The sequence below is a fragment of the Seriola lalandi genome, unplaced genomic scaffold (genome assembly GCF_002814215.2).
Source record: "Seriola lalandi dorsalis isolate HSWRI2012SDOR001 ecotype SW California unplaced genomic scaffold, Sedor1 jcf7180002054480, whole genome shotgun sequence".
Taxonomy (NCBI): Eukaryota; Metazoa; Chordata; class Actinopteri; order Carangiformes; family Carangidae; genus Seriola; species Seriola lalandi.
The window spans coordinates 103,518-126,556 of NW_019525033.1; the positions used below are offsets into that span (position 1 = coordinate 103,518).

Consider the following 23,039-nt stretch of genomic DNA (forward strand, 5'->3'; position numbering starts at 1 on the left):
TCTCACACATGTAAAACATATTGATTCATTGATCTGTAAATGTCATGGACACACAGTAAGTCTCCATTACAGAAACATGAGTCATGACTTTATATGTGAGCTTTGGATTTGGGAGACGTGGACAGTGAGAACACATTTGAATCTGTATTGTACATAATATTTCTTTAAGAGGCCACAGCTGGAATATTTTGGTTTACAGATCAATCAATAAAGATTAGATAGAGGTTTTTTTTCCTGATCAAAATCCGGAGTTTCAGAACAGAAGCTATGTTCGTATGTTGTAGACAAATTTGTGATTTTATGATTGTTTGGTAAATAAATTAAAAAAAGTTGACTTTGAATTCTGTTGGTTATAATTATATGAATGTTATTAGTGATTTGTTCATTTTGTTGTTAATTTCTACACCTTTAAGTGAAAATCTAAATGTCTGATTTTGTAATTTATGTAAATGTATATTCATTACTTTTGTACATTTTGCAGAATCATACTGATGTAGTGCCTTGTAGTGGTGAAATGTAATTAACTAATACATTTACGTAAATACTTTATCTAAGCACAGTTTAGAGATACTTGTAATTTTCTTGAGTTTTTCCATTTTATACGACTTTTTTCTTCTTCTCTACAACATTCATCTGACAGTTAGAGGCCGATATTAAACACACAGCAGCTCATACAATATGATGCACTGCTGTAGATAGACGAGGTCTGTAAAGAAGATAAAGTGTCCACCTCAACAACTACAACATTAATATGCTGCTTAGTAATAATAATATCTCAGTGACGGAGCTCGTCTGCTGCATCATGATGCATTTACTTTTGTTACTGGGAAACTTCTTCCACCACAGGTGCCTGTGAGTCCATGTGAAGGATGTCGGGTGTATTTGAACACATAACACAAAGATGAAAAACAACATGTGCAGAGAAATGTGAGGAGGAGGAGATTTCTGTTTAATGCTGATCGATTACTGAGAAGCATGAAACGAAGATTTGCAGCTTTAACTGAGGCTGTGGAGCATCTTTAATGTTTCCTGTCTCTCCATCCTTCCTCATCATGGTGTGTGTGCCCCCCCCATGTCCTGCTGGACAAAGCCCGGGGTCAGGGAGGGTCAGGCTCACTGGTGACATCTGCTAATTGTCCTGATGGGCCGGCCTCTCTCGTCCTTTCAATGCCACTCTCTCTGTAGGTGTCTGCGGCCGGGAGCTCGCTGGCAGCTGCCACCTTTATGACTTATTATACCTCCATAAGATCATTTACCCCCCGACTCTGAGCCCCCGCCGACCCTCCTTTACTCTGTGAGGAGCGGCCATTGTGTGCATTAGGAAACTATAAGCAGTAATGTGGCTTTAAAGATGGACTGTTATCTGTATTGGAGCAGTAATGAAGCTGTTGGAGGGAGATGAATCTGACAACAGAGCAGTTTAAACAGGGATCTCTTCTAATGACACGTGTGTTCATGTTGAACTGTTACAGCTCTTGTTTCATTAAACAATTAACTCAAGTTTCTTTATGTTTCCCTTTCAGCTGTTGAAGGTTTAATAAATGATGTTTCACTCATAAAGACTGAAAGAGTGAAAACAGTCAAATATCTCTTTATGTTTGTTTGATCTTTATTTCTTCTCTTTTGCACCTGGAGGAATAAAACCTCATTAAAACAACTTCAATATGTCGCAGCCATCAAGAGGTTGTTTTTACTTCCTGTCTCAGAAACTAATGCGATGTAACGCCATCAAATATTTCACATTAACAAGTAAAAGTGTTTTTAAAAAGACTTTAAAGAAATATCTAATGGCTCAGACAAGAGGAGGCGTTTTATTTCATGATGTCTGATTAAATGATCATTAATGAGGAACTTGTTTTTTAGCCTCATTTTATTTTATTGTTTTCTTCAGTTGCTGTTTCTGCTGTTGAACCCTGGGAACTCGTCATTGTTATTATCAGTATTAATAGTTTTACTGTTGTTTGTATTTGTCGTTATTTTCTTGTTCCCTTCTTTTTCAAATCAATAAATAAATCCACAGTCACACAGACGATAACTCGCTGCTTTTATCAGTTTTATACTGAAAACTAAAATATTCACTAAGAGCCGCAGCTAAAAGCCTGAATGTGCAGCTGCACCTGAGGGACTCTGTCAGTTATATTAATTACTCATTGATTAGTTGTTATAAATGTAAACCTATAATCAGTGACATCTTTAAACTGTTTAGTTTTATCCAACCAACAGTTAAAATATAAAATAATCAGTTTTTAATGAACTTAAACAGAAACAGGCAGAAAAACTGATTGATAAATGACTTTAAATTCAATAATTCTTATATGAACTAATAGATTTATTGATTGTTTCAGTATAAAACAACATGCACAAAGAGCTCCAGCCAAACGCCTCAATGTAGGCTGCAGCTGCACCTGAGTAAATATGTTAATTATAATCTTCACTAATTGATTCATTCTTATAAATGAGCACAAATTGAAATCTTTAAACGGTTCAGAGTTAAGATAATCCGTTTTAATGATCTACAACAGACACAGATCAAAGACTAGTTGATAAATGACGTCAAATTCAATAAATTCATTTAATAAACTCAATAATTCTTTCCATCAACTAATAGATTCATTGATTGTTTCAGTAATAAAACAATGGGCTGAAGGGCTGAGTGGGATTTGACTCAGGACTGAGGCGGGAAGTGTCTGCAGTGATCAGATGGTCGATAGCTCTCATAAAGTTGTTCGCGGGCTTCTCATTAAACCCCGGAGTCTTTGTGTGGAGCGAAACTTTCCCTTTGATGAGTCCATCAATTAACATCACAAGAGGCGTTCACGTGTCCTACCGGCGTAAAATCCCACAGCGGCAAATACTGACAACACGAACCACAATGAGGAACACGGAGCCAAAGAAAGGGGGCACATTTTAACCAGATGCCCGGCAATAAATAACAGGCTCGGTGCCCCCCCAGCTGAGAGCGGACATTAACATACTGAAGTGCCGGCACGGGGGTCCAGTGGGGCCGGAGCGTGTCTGCGCAGGAGAGACAGAGGCCGGGATTGTTCCTGAAGACGCATCGCTTCATTTGTGTAACTTTTTGAATGAAATGTAAATGTGCAAACGCCCCGGCGGCGCGTGCACAGGCTGCGTATATAAAGCCCGGGGAGGGACAGGCCGACACCGACACTTCTGCTCGCGTCCTGACCGGTCCACAGGAGCTGAAATGCAGCCAACTGCGGCCAAACTCCCGCCAATCCGCAGAACACCTTTCTCTGTGGAGGATATTCTGGATCCCACCAAGTTTACCAGGAAAATATTCAATGCTGATGACGCAACAGGGACAGGTGAGGCCTGACAGACAGTCCACACCTGGAGAGACTGGATCACTTGCGTGTTTTTGCTCTTAAATTTGATGAAATTCTAAATGAGTTTGTTTTATTTTAGGAGCTTCTGCTAAAACAGAGGAACCCGGAGAGAAGCAGCATCATCCGGCAGGTGAGAGCTGCAGCCCGGAGGAGCAGCTGAAGCCCCAGAGGTCAAAGGGGAAGAGCCGGCGGATCCGCACGGCCTTCACCGTGGAGCAGCTCCACATCCTGGAGCACAGCTTCCAGCGGTGCCACTACCTGTCGGTGCTGGAGCGTCACACCATCGCCTCGGCGCTGCGCCTCTCCGAGACCCAGGTCAAGATCTGGTTCCAGAACAGACGCACCAAGTGGAAGAAGGAGCGTCAGCCGGAGGAGGAGCAGGGTTTCTCCTTCTCCTCCTTCACCTCACACCATCCTCCTGCTCCCGTCTGCCCTTCTCTGCCCTTCAGTCCTCTCTACTGCCCGCCGCGCGCTCCGCTGCAGCTCTCCGCGCCGCTGCCGCTGCCGCTGCCGCTGCCGCTGCCGCTGCCGCTGCCGCTGCCGCACCGTCCTCTTTACTTCAGGCTTCATGGTCAGAGTCACTGAGTCATGACGGACCTTCATCAGCTTCTCCAGAGTTTCTGTAAAACATGGCGCTGTTATCACTGTCTGGGAGAGCTGTTAAAGCTGCACAACAGGAGAGTTTAAAATATGACAATAATAAGAAATGTTAAATATTTTCTAATGTAATTATACTATAACTTATTTTGATAAACATTTTTTATTGAAGTCTGGTCTCATTGGTTCCTTCTTTATAAAATATACGATTTAACTCTCCATTCTCTGCCCTGAGGAAGTCTTTCCACCCTCACACCAGAACAACATCAAATGACTCTTTTAATAATAATAATAATAATAATACATTTTATTTATAAGCACCTTTCAAGCTCGTCATGGACACCTTACAACACAGTAAAAAATAAAATGTAAGTACAAGGCATAAAATACAAAATAGATGAGAATTAAAGCTGCATAACATTTTTAACTATTTAAGATGAAATGTTGCAGAAAAAATGTCTAAAGAAAGAAAACTGATGGATTTAATGTGATTTCCTCCAGGCAGCCTGGAGCAGTTTGGGCACTTGTTGCTCAAAGATACAACATATTATGATGTTATGATGTAAAATGTTTCTGCTTTAATACTCTCAGTATAATGGGCACAGGGGCAGTTAATGGGCACAGGGGCAGTTAATGGTCTACAGGGGCAGTTAATGGTCTACAGGGGCTGTTAATGGTCCACAGGGGCAAAAAGAAGCGGATCAAGGGGTTTCAGGGTGTTTTGGGACAGTGAGGGAGAATCAGGTCTGAGAGGCAGATCTGTGACAGAGAGTATAGAACAAGCAGCATTCTGGGAAGTGTAGTGTGGAGGTGAGGAACAGACAGAGCGGAACATGTGACGCAGTCAGCCAATCACAGTTTCCCTGACGTTTCATGAGAAACTACAAGATAGTGACTGAAGTTTCCATGTGTCAGTTTATGTTTATGTTCTGACCTGAAGGAGCATCATTACAGTCATGACACCTCATCTACTGACATCTACTGACATCTACTGTCATCTACTGACATCTACTGACATCTACTGACTTCTACTGACATCTACTGACTTCTACTGACATCTACTGACATCTACTGACTTCTACTGACTTCTACTGACATCTACTGACTTCTACTGTCATCTACTGTGTGTGTGTGTGTGTGTGTGTGTGTGTGTGTGTGAACACATGGTCCAACCCTTTTTTTTGGCCAAGTTAAACTCATTCTGTAATTAAAGTATTTCCACACACACACGAAAGAACTATTTTCTGCTTTAATCTTGTTTCTCGAGATGTTTTTTACACACACACACACACACACACACACACACACACACACACACACTCCTGAGCACATCTGTATGTGATTTAGCTCGTACTCTTCTCCTCAGATGTCAGAGGTTTGTTCGTTTATTGTGGAGAAGAAGAAGAATCAGTGAAGTTTTTCATTTTAATAAATGAGTAAGAAACTAAACGTCCTCTGGAAAATCAAAGAAAAGGGAAAAATCACTTTATGCTACATCGACTTCTCGCACGTCGTGTTGAGATTCCTTCACTACATAAATAAATCTTTGAATATCTGATGAGCTGCTGGCAGGTCGATGGAAACAGAGGAAACCGATCTGAAAGCACCTCCATCAGTGAGGTATTGGAAACAGATGGAGGTGAAGGAAAACACAAGATAGAGGAGGCTATTGTTACACACACACACACACACACACACACACACACACACACACACACACACACACACGGCGCGAGCAGGGAAATGATTCAACATCTAATGGAAACAGATTAACAGATTTTCTCCATGGTTCACTTTACACACGGATCTGAAGTTCTGCAGGAATCAAGAGAGAGACGGACGTTTCCGTCACCTCACAGTTAAAACATGTGAAGATGAACAGCTGAGCCGTCTGTGTCTGTGTCTGTGTCTGTGTCTGTGTCTGTGTCTGTGTCTGTGTCTGTGTCTGTGTCTGTGTCTGTGTCTGTGTCTGTGTCTGTATCTGTGTCTGTGTCTGTGTCTGTGTCTGTGTCTGTGTCTCTGTCTGTATCTGTGTCTGTATCTGTATCTGTGTCTGTGTCTCTGTCTGTGTCTGTGTCTGTGTCTGTATCTGTGTCTGTATCTGTGTCTGTGTCTGTGTCTGTGTCTGTGTCTGTGTCTCTGTCTGTGTCTCTGTCTGTGTCTCTGTCTGTGTCTCTGTCTGTGTCTGTGTCTGTGTCTGTGTCTGTGTCTCTGTCTGTGCCTGTATCTGTGTCTGTGTCTGTGTCTGTGTCTGTGTCTGTGCTGCTTTACAGATTCCTCCTCACTCACGTGTTCATGATTCAAATTTGTTTTTATTTGTTTGTAAATGCCATCTTCATGTAATCTTAATGTATTTCCACACTGTAAAACATTTGGAATTTCCTTGTTTCTGAATGGACTAACTACCATTACTACCATTACTACCATAACTACCATTACTACCATTACTACCATTACTACCATTACTCCCATTACTACCATTACTGCTCCTGCTCAGACATCAAATCACAAGGAAAACTAAATCTATTTTAACAAATCTCAGTCCGTCGTCTGAGATTCATGTTTCTGAAAATCAGCTGCAGCAGGTTCGAGTGTGTTTTTATTCCATGTGCAATAAACACTTTCTAATACGCAATAAACTCCCTCTTGGTTACTAACACATGTAACCTGAGTTATTGTGCACGTTTGGCTTATTTGGAGCTGCAACAGCAGCTAAGAACATTTACAGAAAGTACTTTAAATTAAATATAATAACTTTGTTAAACTCGTAAGAATCATTCACACTGAAATCACGTCCTTTAATGTTGCGTAAGGTCTGTTGTGTTTAACGTCTGTAGTCTGGACGTTCTGCTCCTTTTATTATTGTATTTATTGTTTGTGAGTCACAGTAATGTGTTTTAACCACCTGTGAAGCCAAAGGAACATTTGTGGACATTAAAGATTATTATCATTATTGATAAGTATAAATTATATTATTTGAGTTTGTTATATTATTAATTAATATTACATCATCGAATGTATTATATAATTTCATTATCAGTAGCAGCACTTTATTGTTTCATGTATAATATATATTTTGTAGGTGGAACATATTTACAACGGCCTTTAGTGTGAAACACTTTTGGTTCCCACCTGCCACACAAACACACACACACACACACACACACACACACCTAAAACATCATCGTCATTGTATATTCACTTTTACACTCGTCTGTTTGCTTCATGGTCACAGTGTTTTCTGTTTGTCACGTTCTGTTTCTTTCACCAATAAATAACTAAATGAATAAAGTTTGGTGAAATATCTCAACAGCTGCTGGACGCACTGAAACAAGAGGCTGATGTTCTGACTCTGACACCGTGACACTGATGTCTGTGGTCTGGTGTCGGGTGGGTTGTGTTCTTTGTTGCGTGCTCGGCACCAGAACTTGAACCGGCGGCGAGGTGACGGAGCAGAACAGAATGTCTCTGTGTCGACTTTACAACATGACTCAGTTCCTTCACCCAGGAATAAACACTCGAGCGCTCACATCTGCAAACAGTTTTTCTGCCTGAGGTAATGCTCTGTGACCCCACTGGTGACCCACATGTTCACCGCCATCACAAAGTCTTATATAAGACAGTTTCCTCATCTAGGTGCAGCCTTACTTTATCAAATCTTCTTGTTTTTGACTTCCTGCTCAGGCCCATCAGAGTGTGTTAAAACTAAGTCCAGAACATGTTGTGGGATTTAAAGTGGAGTCGTGATCCAGTGTTTGATGTTTGAGATCTTGGAAGGAAAGCTCGACACTGACAGACAGGACATGTTATCAGCAGATTCAAACCTTCTGCCTTTGAGCCAAACATGTGAGAAACAGTCAAACATCTGGATTCTGGACAAATCTAAAAAGTGAACCTGAAGTCTCAGCTGATTAACAAGTATGAAAGGTGTCGCTCTCACTGACTCCTACTCACCCAAATCTGCAGCTCCTCAGAGTTTGACCGTCTTTCCAAGAGCTTTGGTTTTGGTTTTCCAGCTTTTAAACTCCACTATCATCGTCCTCTTATCCAGCAGCAGCAGCAGGCAGATGCTCTTACTGAAAAAAAACAAAAAAAAACACTGTCCAATACAGACAGTCAGAGAGCAGCTGGTGAACATAGCGAAGCATTTAGCAGCTAAAGAGACAGATGTTTCCCTCAGGAGCCGGTGGAGCCAAACACAGAGCTAAAAGAGCGGGAACAGTCAGAGCAGAGCAAGAGAGGTTGTAGCTGCAAAACACCTGAGTTATTTAATGGAGTAATGACGTGTTTTAACTGAATTTAAATTCAGTTATTTCTTGTTTCACAGTTTCAAAGATACAAAGTTGCTTTAAACTTCCCATATTTTCTTCTTCTTCTGTGTTTTATTTAAAGTGTTGATCCATCAGAAGATATAAAAACCATCTCAGTGTAGTTTCACATCTCCTCTCTCAGGCTTCTCTCTGGAGCTGTAGTAACAACAGGTCTGTGAGCCAATCAGAAGAGAGGAGGCTCTGAGCCTCTCTTCTGATTGGCTGACTGTTTTCTGACTGATCCAATAAAAATAAAGCAGATTTCAGGTAAAAACACTCAGAGAAACCAAATCCTGTAAAGGTTTGGGTGGTGGGTCCAGGTGGGCGGGGCTTGGTGACTGCTTTGTTGTGACATCACAAAGTTCCAGAAGTCCTGACGGCTGGTTTTAAGGCTCAGTTTCTGAATACAGGCTGTGTGCATTTCTCTGTGGACTGAGGCTTTGATACTTTCACAGTATTAATATAGAAGCTAGAGCTGATCTATAATCACACTACACATGGACACAGACCTTTACACTGGAGGAGCTTTAAACAACTGAAGATTTGCTTCTCTTTATCTTTAACAGCCTCATTTCTCCTCCTCATGTCCGACGTCTGTTTTTCTATTCAGAGGAAAAGTGGAGGCTCAGCTGGTTTTAAATGTCTTTCTTTTTCTAACTTATATTTTCTATGATTTTTCCAAACTGAATCCACATGAACGACTCTGAGGTCGAACACCAGTCGTTCTCCTCTGCTCTGTGAACCGGAGTAAAAAGCCTTTCTTTAATTTTCTTTCTTTCTCTCCTCCCTCCCTGGTAGTAATGTCACATGTGGCAGATGCTCCTCCCCTCTGCTCAGAGATGGGTGAGGGGAAAAGGGGGTGAAGGGCCATGAGGGAGAGATGTGACTGAAGAGTGTGTGGGAGAGGAGGAGGGGGAGGAAGAGGGAGGAGGAGGGGAGGAGGAAGAGGAGGAGGAGGAGGAGGAGGCAGGGAGGTGTGTAGCTCTGCTGCTGCTGAAAATCTGCTCCAGACAGATGCATTTCCTCAGCTGCAGCGCGGCTGGGAGTCTTCTTTAAAAACTCCAACCCTCGACGTCTTCTTCCTCTTCCATCAGAGAGGAGGAAGCTCTCCAGACCTCCACAGGCTCGTCCCTTTGTTCTCTCCTTTCATGTTGTCTGAAACTTCTTGAAAGGACCTCAAAGTCTGGTGGCCCGGGACAGCTGAAGCTCTGCATCTGCAGGTCAGATGTTGGTGACTGTGAGTCCAAAGTTATTTTTACAGCTAGTTTGAGATTCGAGGATTTTCCTGGAGTTCGTCTGTGTTGTGCTTTCACTGTGAGAAATGAGGGCTGAGGTGCTGGTGGTGTTGGTCGGTCTGACCCTGTGCTGCTGCTGCGTCCTGGTCTCCGCTGGACAAGATGTGAAGGAGGACAAACTCTCCAGAGGCCAGGTCCAGGTGAGACAAGCCCGAGGACCGGTCCAACACAGGAGGCAGGAGGACGGAGATGGAGATGTTGTAATGTCAGACGAGCCGGCTGAGGCCGCGGAACCGGAGAAGACGAAGCCAAAGAAAAAGAAAACACCTGAGGAAATTGAGGCAGGTAAGAAAGAGCGCCTGCAAACACACTCATCCAGAAACAGAGTCTGCTGCTCTGACGATGTTCATCATTGAATTCAAGTGTTTTTGTGCATGAATGTGCAAGTTTGAAGAGGTTTTTCTTGACCTTCCCCGGACTCTTCAGCTGCAGCTCCGAGCCAAGACGCTGAAGACAGGAAAGGCTGCGATCAATCCCCGAGGCAGGAAAACAACAAAAAAATGTTAACTCATGCTGCTTTCTCTCTGAACTCCTCTCTCGCTCCAAAACTGCTTCCTTTGTGGTTTGCATTTTTAAAAGTAGAGCTGCAGAGGAGTTGGGGTTTTGTTTAGTTGAAAATATCTGAGTGACTCAGAGATGACAGGCCAGAAACTTGCAGTGATTCAGTCGGTGGTCTGACACTTTCTTGGCAGCCGCCGCCTCTTACATGATCTGCTTTCTCTGCCAGGAATACAACACCACTGTAAAAAAAAAAAAAAAAAACCTTTAGGAGCTTGTTTTGTCCAAACACAGAGATTCAGAGGATGAGATTTTATCGGGAGGGGGGACGTCTGTAGAAAACAAAAAAGAAAAAACACACAAGTCTGAGCAACAGCAGAAATATTTCCACTACCATTTTTCCATAAGTGAGCAGACAGGATTTACGAGAGGCCCACTCTCAGCAGCATCGATGCACTGATGTTCTCCTGAATGTTAACTTTCCACTGTATGAAGCAAAACCACAAACCAGAGCCTCTCATGTGTGGCTGATCTGAGTTACATAAAACAAAACCCGAGACCCCCAAACAATCCCTCATCTCCTTCGAGCTCTGTTTATCCAGTGGAGGCTTTGCTGAGTCTGCAAAATCTCCTTTTGTCATATTTTTACAGTCACACTCACAAGCTTCAGGCTCAAGAGCACTGAAGCAGCAGCAGCTCAGAGTGTGGAGATCACGTGTTGCTCTTTTTCTGCACAGATTCCTGGAGCCTATCGACATAGTGGATGTTGTTATCTGTGGTATTGATTTACTGTTAGCGTGGCTGGATTAACCTGTTAGAGTGTGTGCTTGAATCTCACAGTGAATCTTGATTCCTGAATCTACAGGTGAAAACAAACTAAAATAATTCAGGTGATGAGACTTTGACCCAGGTCTGACAACAAGAGACTCCACAATATTAAAGCTCCTCCGGTCTAAAGGTCTGTGTCCATGTGTAGTGTGATTATAGATCAGCTCTAGCTTCTATATTAATACTGTGAAAGTATCAAAGCCTCAGTCCACAGAGAAATGCACACAGCCTGTATTCAGAAACTGAGCCTTAAAACCAGCCGTCAGGACTTCTGGAACTTTGTGATGTCACAACAAAGCAGTCACCAAGCCCCGCCCACCTGGACCCACCATCCAAACCTTGCAGGATTTGGTTTCTCTGAGTGTTTTTACCTGAAATCTGCTTTATTTTTATTGTATTGCTCAGAAAACAGTCAGCCAATCAGAAGAGAGGCTCAGAGCCTCCTCTCTTCTGATTGGCTCACTGACCTTTTGTTACTAGAGCTCCAGAGAGAAGCCTGAGAGAGGAGATGTGAAACTACACTGAGATGGTTTTTGGTTCTTAAAACCACAAATATATCTTCTTATGGATCAACACTTCAAAATAAAACACAGAAGAAGAAGAAAATAAGGAGTTTTAAATTGTAATGTAGTATCTTAGTTCATATTTAAGTTTAACAAAGTCACTTTACAAAGTTTCATTCATTTAATCTAAATGACCAAGAACCAATTGACCTGCAGTGAACCTGGGACCTTTAGTCCATTTGGGGCCCCAGGGGCGAGGCTCTGTCCAGCTGTGACTGTGCCTTACCACCACATGTAATATGTAATTTGGCACAAAAACTATTTGCCATAAAACTATAATTGTGTCTGAGAAAACAAAACAGGAAAAGCTCTGAGGTCGGATCCTGGATAAAAAAAATTCAAAAGATTTCTTTCACTCTCATTTAAACTTCTGTGTACAAACAGGAATGCCAAGAACAGGTGATTGAAATCCATTACTCACCCGGTGCACCCTGGGTGAGTAATGGATCGTCTGTGCGGGAGCGTTGTGTTTAAGGACCGGTGGAACATCAGGAAAACAAGCAGCTCTCTGTGTTGGAGTCTGATGATGGTTGTAAAACAAGGTCAGGATTAAAAACTCCAAACCCTGAAGCTCTTTGAACATTTCTTCTCTGTAATGCTCCACGTCGTTCAACCTGAACCCTCCTGTTTCATGCACTTTCATGTTTATCTGCAGTTTCTCATCAGACACTTAAACAGGGTGTAACACAACACCTCTGCATGTCTGGGAGCAGTTTGAGTCCGGAGGTCCGGAGGTCGGGAGGTCGCCCCCGTCCCTCCTCTTCTTTGTCTCTGACCTTCACATGATGAAAACTAAAGGCTGAGTTTCAGCGAGCTGTGAAAGTCACGTTGTTACCATGGTTTCCTGAAAGAACATTTTGACTTAACTGAACTGTTTGTTCAATCGTTGTTTATTTGTTGGGTTATATTGGCAAGAGCTGTTTCTGAAACTTGATTTGTTTTCAATAATAAATTTAGTTTTGAGTTTGATCCCTGATTAGAGCCCAACAGATAAACCATCCGGATCAATACATCAGCGTATAAACAAACAAAACATCATTTGTCGACCAGAGGGCAGTGACGAGATGATTTATTATACAAAACTAGAAAACACATTAGAAAATCAAACTCAAGAGATTTTTACAAAAATGTTTATGTGTTTACAATAAAAAAATATCTGCTGCCATATTTCTCCATGTTTCTGAGCAACTTCATTTGATTAGTGAACAATCAGTTTTGATTTTAACTTACAAGTTAAAGACTTAAACTCCTGATCGAGGGAAGTGTAATCTGATTTGCTTTCTTTCCCAGAATGCACTGAGAACCTGTTTATCACTCTATAATATCTGGGTTTCGTACAGAGCTGGAGTCAGGGTGTTGTTAGCCTAGCTTAGCATAAAGACTGGAAGCAGGGGGGAACAGCTAGCCACCAACTTTGACACCAACATGTGGTTTATTTTCTGTTTCATGTGCTGGAACTATTTCTTGACAAATAACGCCTGGGTGCAGTGACATCATCATGGGGGGGGGGGGGGGGGGGTTGTTGTGAAGTCGCCAGGTTAGAAAAGATAAGATGAACCTTTATTGATCCCTCGTAGAGCAAATTCAAATTTGACAGATCAGCAGAAAAGAAAAACAGCACAAGGGGGAAATGTTGTAAGAAATAAAATCAGAATAGAAACAGAATCTAAAATAAATAAGATATAATAGAAATGCTTCATACAATAATGCACGGGTGAGTCGGCAGGTGGTTCCAACAGGTAACTCCCCCTAACATCATTTATGTAGTATTTTTTAAACTTTGGACGCAACCATGTTTCCGGTCTTTATGCTAAGCTAAGCTAAGCTAACGATGTCCTGGTTCCAGCTCTGTGCTTGACACAGAAAGACAAAAAAAGAAGCTTCACTAACTCTTGGCCTTTCTCCGTCATTATATAACGACTCTGTGATGTAGAGTGTTGTTAAAGCAGCAGCAGGCTCCGGAGGTCGTCAGTCTCTGGCACAGCGCTTCGCTCTGACTCTTTTCATGGTCTCAGACCAAAACAAACCAATGAGGCGACTGAATCCTCCTTCAGGACCAGGTCCTGCTCCACAACAGAGTCCGTCTGTCTGAGCTCCAGCTTGAACTTGTTGCTGTGAATAATCTGTGCAGACAAACTAAATACAAGACTATAAAGAAAGATTGAAGGGAAACATTTGGCAATAAAAGTTCATATAACTCAGTAATAAAATGTTTAAAGAAGCTGCAGCTGCTTTAAGTGCTTTTCTCTTTCATACATCTACATACTGTAACTCAGTGTTTTCCTCTTGCGTCTGAAGCCAGAGCAAAGAAAGCGGCGGAGAAGGAAGCCAAGGCCAAGAAGCAGAAAGCTCCTAAACCCACCAAAAAGCCAAAACCCCCGAAACCCACCAAGAAGCCCAAAGCACCGAAACCCACCAAGAAGCCAAAGGCGCCAAAACCCACCAAGAAAACAAAGGCAACGACCACGACGCAGCCACACACCAAGCGTCCGTCTCTGGAGGAGGAGGAGGAGAAACTGCTGATGGAGCTGGGCTGGGACACATGTACGTTCACTGTGATTCATGCTTTTACAAAGACGTGTTTTCTTCATAGAGATGAACCTTTAAGGTCGTTGTTATTAATGCAAATTGTGGATATCACACAACCTCTCTCTGTCCGTCTCGGCCCGACAGGATTACAGCCTCTAACTCCTTCTCTTTATCTTTACAGTGATCCGACCTGTGACCCCAAAGGGGCCCGGAGGGGAAGAGCCTGTTGAGCCAGGCCTGGGTAAGACTGTCACGGGTCACTGAGCTGGTTTTAGTGCTTTCACACACAATAAAGTTTCAGTCATAAATACTAGAAGAAGAAAAAACAGAACCCTGAGAATAAAACAAATATTCCTGTGGAGACATTAGCTAAAATTCAAAATAATGTTTGATTATTTAGAAATTATTTTTTAGATACTAACAGATTTGTACAAAATCTATGAAATATAAGAAACAAAATCACTAACTTTTAAAGCAGCACATTATTTTTGTAAGAAATTATAAATTTATAAGCAATAAAACAGCCTCACTGAACTCAATGCCTTCAGTCTCACTTGGTCTGGTCACAGACGGTAAATGAAGATGGACGTCGCCTCCGTCACGTCACCCACAGGTTTCTGAAGAGCTCAGAGTGAGCTGCTTCACCGTCGCCATCTTGGCAGTGTCTGACTCCGCCCCCTAACTCCCAGCTAATCCAAGAATGGGCAAAGAGGAGGAGCTGAGACTTTGTAGCAAACATAGGTTTACCCACCTGTCACTCAAAGAGGCCACGCCCTCAATCCTCCATAACTTTAGGCCTTAATAAAATGTAAACAGGTGAGTTATAGAAACAGATGTCATGACGGAGGAAGTTTTTTGTACCAGGTTGTAAACATGTTTATTTCTGCTGTAAAGTTGGACATTTTAACATGGGAGTCTATGGGGACTGACTCACTGTTGGAGCCAGACTCTAGTGGCCGTTAGAGGAACTGCAGCTTCTGGTTCGTCAGTGTTGGAGGTTGATGCTTGACCAGTATCTTATGATGGCTAATGTTAGCTAATGTTCCCAAGTCACATCTACAGTTTCCCTCAGTTCTACAGCATCTTAGGGACTTTTAGTTTTATGGACTACAACTTTACTGCTCTGCTTCACTCTCACACCGTCGTTTCAGACGCAGCAGCAGCTGTTTTCAGAGAAACATCTGTAAAAAAAAAAAAAAATTTAAATAAATAAATAATTTGTATAGTGGTGCAGATTTTTGCCATAAAACCAATATATGATCGTTTCACTGCAAATTATTTGTCATGTAGATTTTAAAATACATAAAAACGTGCGGTTCTTTTCACAGATCGTAGACGCCCTGATAGGAAACAAGCCACAACTCCTGAGGTCATCATGTACATACCAGGTACACATCTGTCACACATCTGTCACACAAGGCTGAGTTTGTGACAGTGTCTTTAATTTTCAATTGGAAAAGATAAAAGTTGGAGTTATAAAGATGAACATAAAGAATTGTGCCTAAAACACAGTAGAGAAACTGATTAGTTAAATGATACTAATGAAACCACTGAATCTCCTTTTAGTCCTTTCTTAAAACTTAATTTCATCAGGAAGCACTTCCTGGTTTTGTAGTTTTGTATCTTTCAGTCAATGTTGTGTGTTTTCTTCTGTTTCAGAGGAAACCACCACGATTCCTTACGTTGGTCCCTGGTACGAAGAGTACGATTACGCCGACTGTACGTCCGCCTCTGCGACCGCTGCTCACCGAGTCCGTTTACATGTGGCATTCATCCATCACTGACCTGTGTGTGTGTGTGTGTGTGTGTGTGTGTGTGTGTGTGTGTGTGTGTGTGTGTGTGTGTGTGTGTGTTTCTCCCTCCGCAGTGGCCGCCAAGAAACAGGAGGAAGAGGAGGAGAGAGCTCGGAAGGAAAAGGCGGAAAAAGGTATTTTTCTTTTCCTTTTTTCTTTGCAAATCACAGACACAAGTCTGCTCTGGTGATCTGATGTTTTTCTTACCGTCATCAAACCTGATGAAACGACCAAAACCAACAGTGAATGTGTGTGACTCTAAAGATAAGAGCCACACAGACCCAATGACGTCTAATCACACACACATCATCTCGCTGATAAACATTTCAAAGAACCAAATCTGTATCGGTCCGCCGCTGAAAATAGTCCCCAATGCACCTTTTCCTCCTCTTGGACTGATGTTTGTTAAAAACTACACTGACCAGCTGTTTTAGGAAATCACTGATGTTTCTTCAGCGTTACCAGCATCATGGCTCAGATATGACATAGATTTTTAAAAGTGCTCTATAAATAAAGATAATTATTATTTTTACTAGGATTAATCACGCTCTGTTAAATGAACCGACTCTAAAATAAAAAATAAAAATAATAAAAAGCTGCTTTCAAGTAACTGTCAGACATTTATAAGAGGATGTTCGTTTGCTCTTTTGTACATTTCCTTCACTTTCTCTTTTATTGTGTGGTAAACAGTATTTTCATGTGAACATTTTTTTTTTTGGCCCTAATCCTCTTCCGTACAGACGACCATGTCGCTCCACAGCACAACATCTCTTTACTGGATTGTCATGGAGTCAGGTTCAGACGGTCAGGATGAATTACGGCAACTTTCATGGGTTTTGTTTATAATAAGGAAAATGTAGAAAAAACACAGACTTTTCCCCTTTATCCTTTAATTCTGCAGTGGGTCGTTATTAATGAGAATGATGGAGAGAATAAAAAAAGGGGAAAGAGGAGATAAGAGGAGATTAGAGGTTTTGAGGAGGGAGGGTGGAGAAACCAAATCCAAACTGTACTTTCTGAGTGAGCGACGTTGGAGACATGAACTGAAAGTGACGGAACTGACCCACATTTCAGGCAGGAAACACACGAGGAATGTGTGAGCGTAAGTGGCGGCGCACTGCACGAGCTCATATGGAAATATTTTGTGCGGTGGTGGTGGTTGGCTGGAGAGCAAGGTCCATGTGAAAACATGATGTGACACATACTGTTTTCTCATCATGTGCTGAAAGCCGAGCGGCTGAGGAAGAAGTGGGAGGAGGAAGAGGAGGAGAGGCTGAAGCAGATCATGGTTCCTGCTGAACCTAAAAGTAAGAGAGTTACTGGACCTCAAACTTAAAGTTTCTCACTTTTTTTTTTTTAAAAGCTAAAGATGAAATGCAGAAAGGTTACGGCTCTGACAGAGTTTTAAATCAGACCTTGTGCACGTGTCTCAGAGTGTCCTCCTCTGGGTTTGGAGTCTCACCGGGTGGAGGACGACCAGCTGCTGGCTTCCTCCCAGTCTCACCATGGCTTCGCGGCTCAGAGGGGACGCCTCAACATGCAGGTACAAAAATAAATAAATAAATAACACACACACACACAGCTCATCTCGGCCCGGGGTTAGTGAGGAAGACCATGGGTTTTGGGCTTGAAAGCTCACGGGTGTCTGCGGTGGTTCTGCAGGGATCTGATAACGAGGAGGATCTGTACGGCGGCGCGTGGTGCGCCGAGCCGGAGGAGACCAGCCACTGGTTTGAGGTGGATGCTCGTCGAGAGGTGGAGTTCACCGGGGTCATCACTCAGGGAAGAAACTCAGAGCAGCTGTGAGTCCTTTCTAAAACTCCATCTCCCAGAATGCATCAGTGTCGCTGCGATTAGTTTATAGTCGAACATTCATGCTCCTCAGAGGATCGATCATGACGACTTTTCTTCCACAGTTTTTGTTTTTGGTGAAACGTCTCCAGAACAGTCGGATGGATTATCAACAACTAAAACATTAAAATGTGCAAGAAAAACAAACAAAACAACACTTAGTAAAGTTGAGGTGATAATTCTACCTACACACAGGTATCTGAACCAGTTTTGATAAAGTAATATTGATTAGTGCAGCTTTTTATTTTCTGTATTATTTTTTATTTTCCTGCTGGAATGAGCTTCAGTAAACGTCGGTGCAAACACGGACTCATCCATCTCATCTTCTCCCCAGTGAGGACTTCGTGTCCTCCTACTTCGTGGCGTTCAGTAACGACAGCCGGGATTGGACGGTGCTGCACGACGGCTACGCTGAGTGGGTGAGTGGAAGATAAAAAACAACACAGATCAATAATATCCGCTGTCCGAGTCATGACGGCTGCACATTTCCTTCTGTCATTCCTCTCCGGCAGCTGTTCTATGGGAACGTGGATAAAGACACGCCGGTGATGAGTCAGTTCACTTCGCCCGTTGTGGCTCGTTACATACGCATCCTGCCTCAGAGCTGGAACGGCAGCCTGTGTCTCCGAGCCGAGGTCCTGGCCTGTCAGCTCCCCAGTCAGTATCAAGCTCCACATCTTAAATATCTTTAAGACTAAAACTTGTTCTTTGTGCTTCAGCTCGGAGCAGTTTTTGGTGTTTCACGGGTGTTTTGAAAGTTTAATGATCATGACTCAGAGCTGGAAGAAAAAACACAACTCAGGCCAAACTTTGAGTTGGTTTCACCCAACAACGACGATATACAATAGTGTGTTTCACAACCTGAACCTCATAACCTCAGTGTTAAACACTGTGTTACATAACCGCAGCAGAGGGGGAAACTGCTAAGTGTTTCCACCGTTTCCCAGCGGAAACACACACACACACACACACACACACACACACACACACATTCCCAATCAGCGCGTTTCTTCTTTCAGGTAGTTACCGCAGCGAGAACGAGGTGAACCCGTCGGACGACCTGGACTTCAGACACCACAACTACAAGGAGATGAGACAGGTTTGTGCTCAGGAGTGACAGAAGCTGATAAAGTGATGACTCTGCAAACAGCAGCATCACGGCTGCTCTTTCTCTCATCCAGATGATGAAGGTGATAAACGAGGAGTGTCCCAACATCACCAGGATTTACAACATCGGTAAAAGCTCCCAGGGCCTGAAGATGTACGCCATGGAGATCTCCGACAACCCGGGAGAGCACGAGTCAGGTACAAGCAGGAAGCTGATGATGATGCTGCTGCAGCTGCTCAATGTTTCCCAATCAGTTAAGACAATTCCTATACACGTATTTGTGATTAGGATTCAAATAGGGTGATGAAGTTTGTGAAAATTTGGATTTTGTTTTTGTTCCTTTTACAAAAGAAACCTCGAGATTTCGATAAATTGCCTCTAGAAGGTCCTTAAAATATCTGTACTGTTTCTATTTAATTGCAACTCTCTCTTAAGTGGAACTACTTTAATAATATATATATATATCTACACTCACATCTTTGTTTCCTTGTACTAACTTAAAACAACTCTTCTGCAGTTGTTGAATTCCAGTTCCTAATAATTCCATCTTTAGAGAGCAAGCAGAGTCAAGCTCCAAAAACACTGAATACTACATTTCCCATGATGCAATCCTGTCAACAAAATCAGGGTCATTGTTTTCACGTATAAAATAATCGGATTGCCCCTTTAATCCTCCAAACAAATAAGTATCTATTGAATAAATTCACCTGTGTTGTTGCTGATGCGCGTGTTTTTGTTTCGTCGTCTCGTCTCCAGGTGAACCGGAATTCCGTTACACAGCCGGTCTCCATGGTAACGAGGCGCTGGGCCGAGAGCTCCTCCTCCTGCTGATGCAGTTCCTGTGCAAAGAGTACAACGACGAAAACCCGAGAGTGCGCCGCCTGGTGGACGGAGTGAGGATACACCTGGTGCCCTCGCTCAACCCCGACGCTTACGAGCTGGCCTTTGAGATGGTGCGATGACGTCACAGCACCTGGACATTTAATGACACACCTGTCCTGTGGCATTTTAACCTCAACAGATCAATGTGTGTTTTAAGATGCTCTCTAACATGGGCCCCTGTTCCTGTCCCTCAGGGCTCAGAGATGGGGAACTGGGCGCTGGGCCACTGGACTGAAGAAGGTTACGACATTTTCCAGAATTTCCCCGACCTCAACAGCGTCCTGTGGGGGGCCGAGGACCGAGGCTGGGTCCCCCGCATCGTTCCCAATCATCACATCCCCCTCCCGGAAAACTTCCTCAACGGCTCTGTGAGTCTGTTTCCTGTCGCCATGGGGCCGATGTTTCACTTTTTAAATCCTAAATCATGTCTTGACCCTCAAGCTTTCCTCGTCCTTCCACAGCTCGCCACTGAGACGAAGGCCGTCATTTCCTGGATGCAGCGAAACCCATTTGTCCTGGGAGCCAATCTGCAAGGAGGAGAGAAACTGGTGGCGTACCCGTTTGACATGCAGCGCCCGCCAATCTCTGTAAGGACATGAAACTATTGGAACTGTCATCGATAAACTTATTACATCGCCTTTAATCCTTTATTCCCTCGCTCGTGTGAAGTTGACCGACAGTCGGCGCTGGAGGACGAACGCCGAGATGAACGAGGAGACGTGGGCCCGGATTCAGCGGCAGAACGAGGGCGCTCTGAGGGAGACGCCGGACGACGCCATGTTTCGATGGCTGGCGATGTCTTACGCCCACAGTCACCTGACCATGACCGAGACCCAGCGAGGCTCGTGCCACGGCGATGACGTCACGGCGGGACAGGGCATCATCAACAGAGCCAGCTGGAAGCCGGTGGTGGGCAGTAAGTGTCGACAAGAGGGGAACGTTGGAGACAAGAGGAGGAAGAAGAGATGAGAGAAATATCTCCCGCCATCTTTGAAATATTCATAATCGTTTATCCCACTTTAGTTTGATTTAACGCAACTTTATTTAAATATACGCACTAACGAACTGACAGTCTCACCTTCAGCTGTAAAGTCCAAACCAGAGAATCTCTCCTCACCTGAACAACACGTGACACTAAATGACAAAATAAAAGCACATATAGCAGCAGCAAAGCTTTATTTCAAGCTATTGTGAGCTTTAATTCTGAAAAATACTGACAGGAAGTTCCAAATGTTCTGTTGCTTGTTTGACAGACTTCTGAAATGTGTGATATGAAAAAATATAGTCAGCTAACACCAGGTTCAGTAAATCTGTCAAACGCACAGTAATTCCAGTTGCACATTTTTATCAATTAATTTCTTAAATGATCCTTTGATTAATGGATTAGTAAAAACAAACCGAGCCCTGCTCTCCACAAACGGATCGTAATGAAACCTTTTTCAAATGTCATGTTTACCTCCATTACCCCCCCCCCCACCCCTCCCCCCACAGGTATGAACGACTTCAGCTACCTGCACACCAACTGCTTCGAGCTCTCCATCTTCTTGGGCTGCGACAAGTTTCCCCATGAGAGCGAGCTGCCTCTGGAGTGGGAGAACAACCGCGAGTCTCTGCTGTCCTTCATCGAGCAGGTGAGAACTGCCGGTCTCTTAAGGTGGATTTGCATCTGTTCTGGGATTTAAGGTGGAATGTGCTGTTTTCCTGCGCAGGTAAATCGAGGGATAAAAGGTGTAGTGAGGGACGTGGAGGGAAATCCTCTGCCCAACGCCACCGTCACTGTGGAGGGAATACGCCATGATGTCAGAACTGGTACGTTGGGGCTCAATGACCAAGATGCTTTGCAGGATATTGATAATTCAGTTTTTGTTTGTAAAAGGAAATCCAGATCCTGACCAGTGAACGTCCCACACTTGTAGCTGTAGGTGGCGATTACTGGCGGCTGCTGAATCCTGGAGAATACCGTGTGAGCGCCAAAGCTGACGGCTACACCCCTCAGACCAGACTGTGCTTGGTGGGCTACGACTCCGGAGCCACTCCCTGCAGCTTCACCTTGGCCAAGTCCAACTGGGACCGCATCAAACAGATCATGGCGCTGAACGGCAAGAGGCCCATCCGACTGGTCACCAAACCCAACGTGGTGAAGACGACGGCGGCCAGCTCCGTGGGAGTCGGCAGCACCGCCGCGGGGACGGACGCTCACGCCAACGCTCAGAACGCAGAGCGACACAGGCGGCTCCGGCTCATGCGACTACGCAGACTGCGTCAGCAGAGACTAAGAGCCGGTCTCAGGACCACTGCTACAACAACCACAACCACAACTACCACCACAACAACAACAACAACAACAACAACACCGCCACCTGAAACTGAAAGAACAACCTCCTGGTACGACTCCTGGTTTCCTGTGGACAGCTGGTCGACTGAGAACCCGTTCGACAGCGTCATCTTTGACTCGGGGCCCACGCAGGACTATCCTTTTGAATACACCATCGATTGATCCGCTCACATGTATGTGTAACACAGACCGTACTAACCACTTCATGACGCTGCAACATCACAGCTTTAAAAACACAAAACACACCGACTGGTCATTATCTAGTTTTCACCTGTGGGTTTCTACCTGAGCGGACAGGAGCCTGATCTGAAGCGAAAGCCTCTGCTGAGCAGAGACTGTAGAGTTTAATTTGGTTTCTGTTCAGAAAAACAAAACACAGCACGTCACAATACAAACAGGTACTTTTCTATAAGAAGTCTATGTTTATGTGTCTTTCATAGCTTGACAGTGTGATTGCTGGCCTCAGTTAAACTGATTTAATGTACTGCTGAATGCATTTGATTAAAATGGTTATTTTCTAAAACATCGTCGTCCGTCTATTATTCTGTGGTTCGATTAAATCATTTGTATAATCTGAAAAATCAAAAAACCGAAACAGTCTGAGTGTCGAGTGATTGTTCTAATCAATGACAGTGATGCCTTTCACATTAAATGCAGCTATTTGATCCATTGTTCATCCAAGAATATTGATCAGCTTTATCTGGGCGGATCAATCGCTCTTTAGATAAGACGAAAAATATGTCACTGACTTTCTGAATGCAACCATGAAGCTGTTGTTTCACTTTTTAAAACACATATTCAAATAATGTTAAAGCTCCTCCAGTGTAAAGGTCTGTGTCCATGTGTTGATTGATTATAGATCAGCTCTAGCTTCTATATTAATACTGTGAAAGTATCAAAGCCTCAGTCCACAGAGAAATGCACACAGCCTGTATTCAGAAACTGAGCCTTAAAACCAGCCGTCAGGACTTCTGGAACTTTGTGATGTCACAACAAAGCAGTCACCAAGCCCCGCCCACCTGGACCCACCATCCAAACCTTGCAGGATTTGGTTTCTCTGAGTGTTTTTACCTGAAATCTGCTATATGTTTATTGGATCACTC

At 43.4% G+C, this 23,039-nt stretch overlaps 2 protein-coding genes across 2 annotated transcripts; both read left to right on the forward strand.

The window, feature by feature from the left end:
- Positions 1–3,205: 3,205 nt before the first annotated feature.
- On the forward strand, positions 3,206–4,013 carry pnx (posterior neuron-specific homeobox). Its single transcript, XM_087175650.1, has 2 exons — positions 3,206–3,326; positions 3,427–4,013. The coding sequence occupies exons 1-2, from the start codon at positions 3,206–3,208 to the stop codon at positions 3,930–3,932; spliced, it is 627 nt and encodes a 208-aa protein (XP_087031776.1). The 3' UTR covers positions 3,933–4,013.
- A 5,242-nt stretch (positions 4,014–9,255) lies between these two features.
- On the forward strand, positions 9,256–22,459 carry aebp1a (AE binding protein 1a). Its single transcript, XM_023412447.2, has 20 exons — positions 9,256–9,834; positions 13,737–13,982; positions 14,149–14,208; positions 15,296–15,355; positions 15,627–15,686; positions 15,835–15,894; positions 16,990–17,067; positions 17,194–17,303; positions 17,423–17,562; positions 17,946–18,030; positions 18,124–18,268; positions 18,631–18,710; positions 18,793–18,916; positions 19,476–19,672; positions 19,796–19,969; positions 20,063–20,188; positions 20,271–20,517; positions 21,093–21,232; positions 21,311–21,410; positions 21,518–22,459. The coding sequence occupies exons 1-20, from the start codon at positions 9,576–9,578 to the stop codon at positions 22,096–22,098; spliced, it is 3,072 nt and encodes a 1,023-aa protein (XP_023268215.1). The 5' UTR covers positions 9,256–9,575; the 3' UTR covers positions 22,099–22,459.
- The last annotated feature ends 580 nt before the right edge of the window (positions 22,460–23,039 follow it).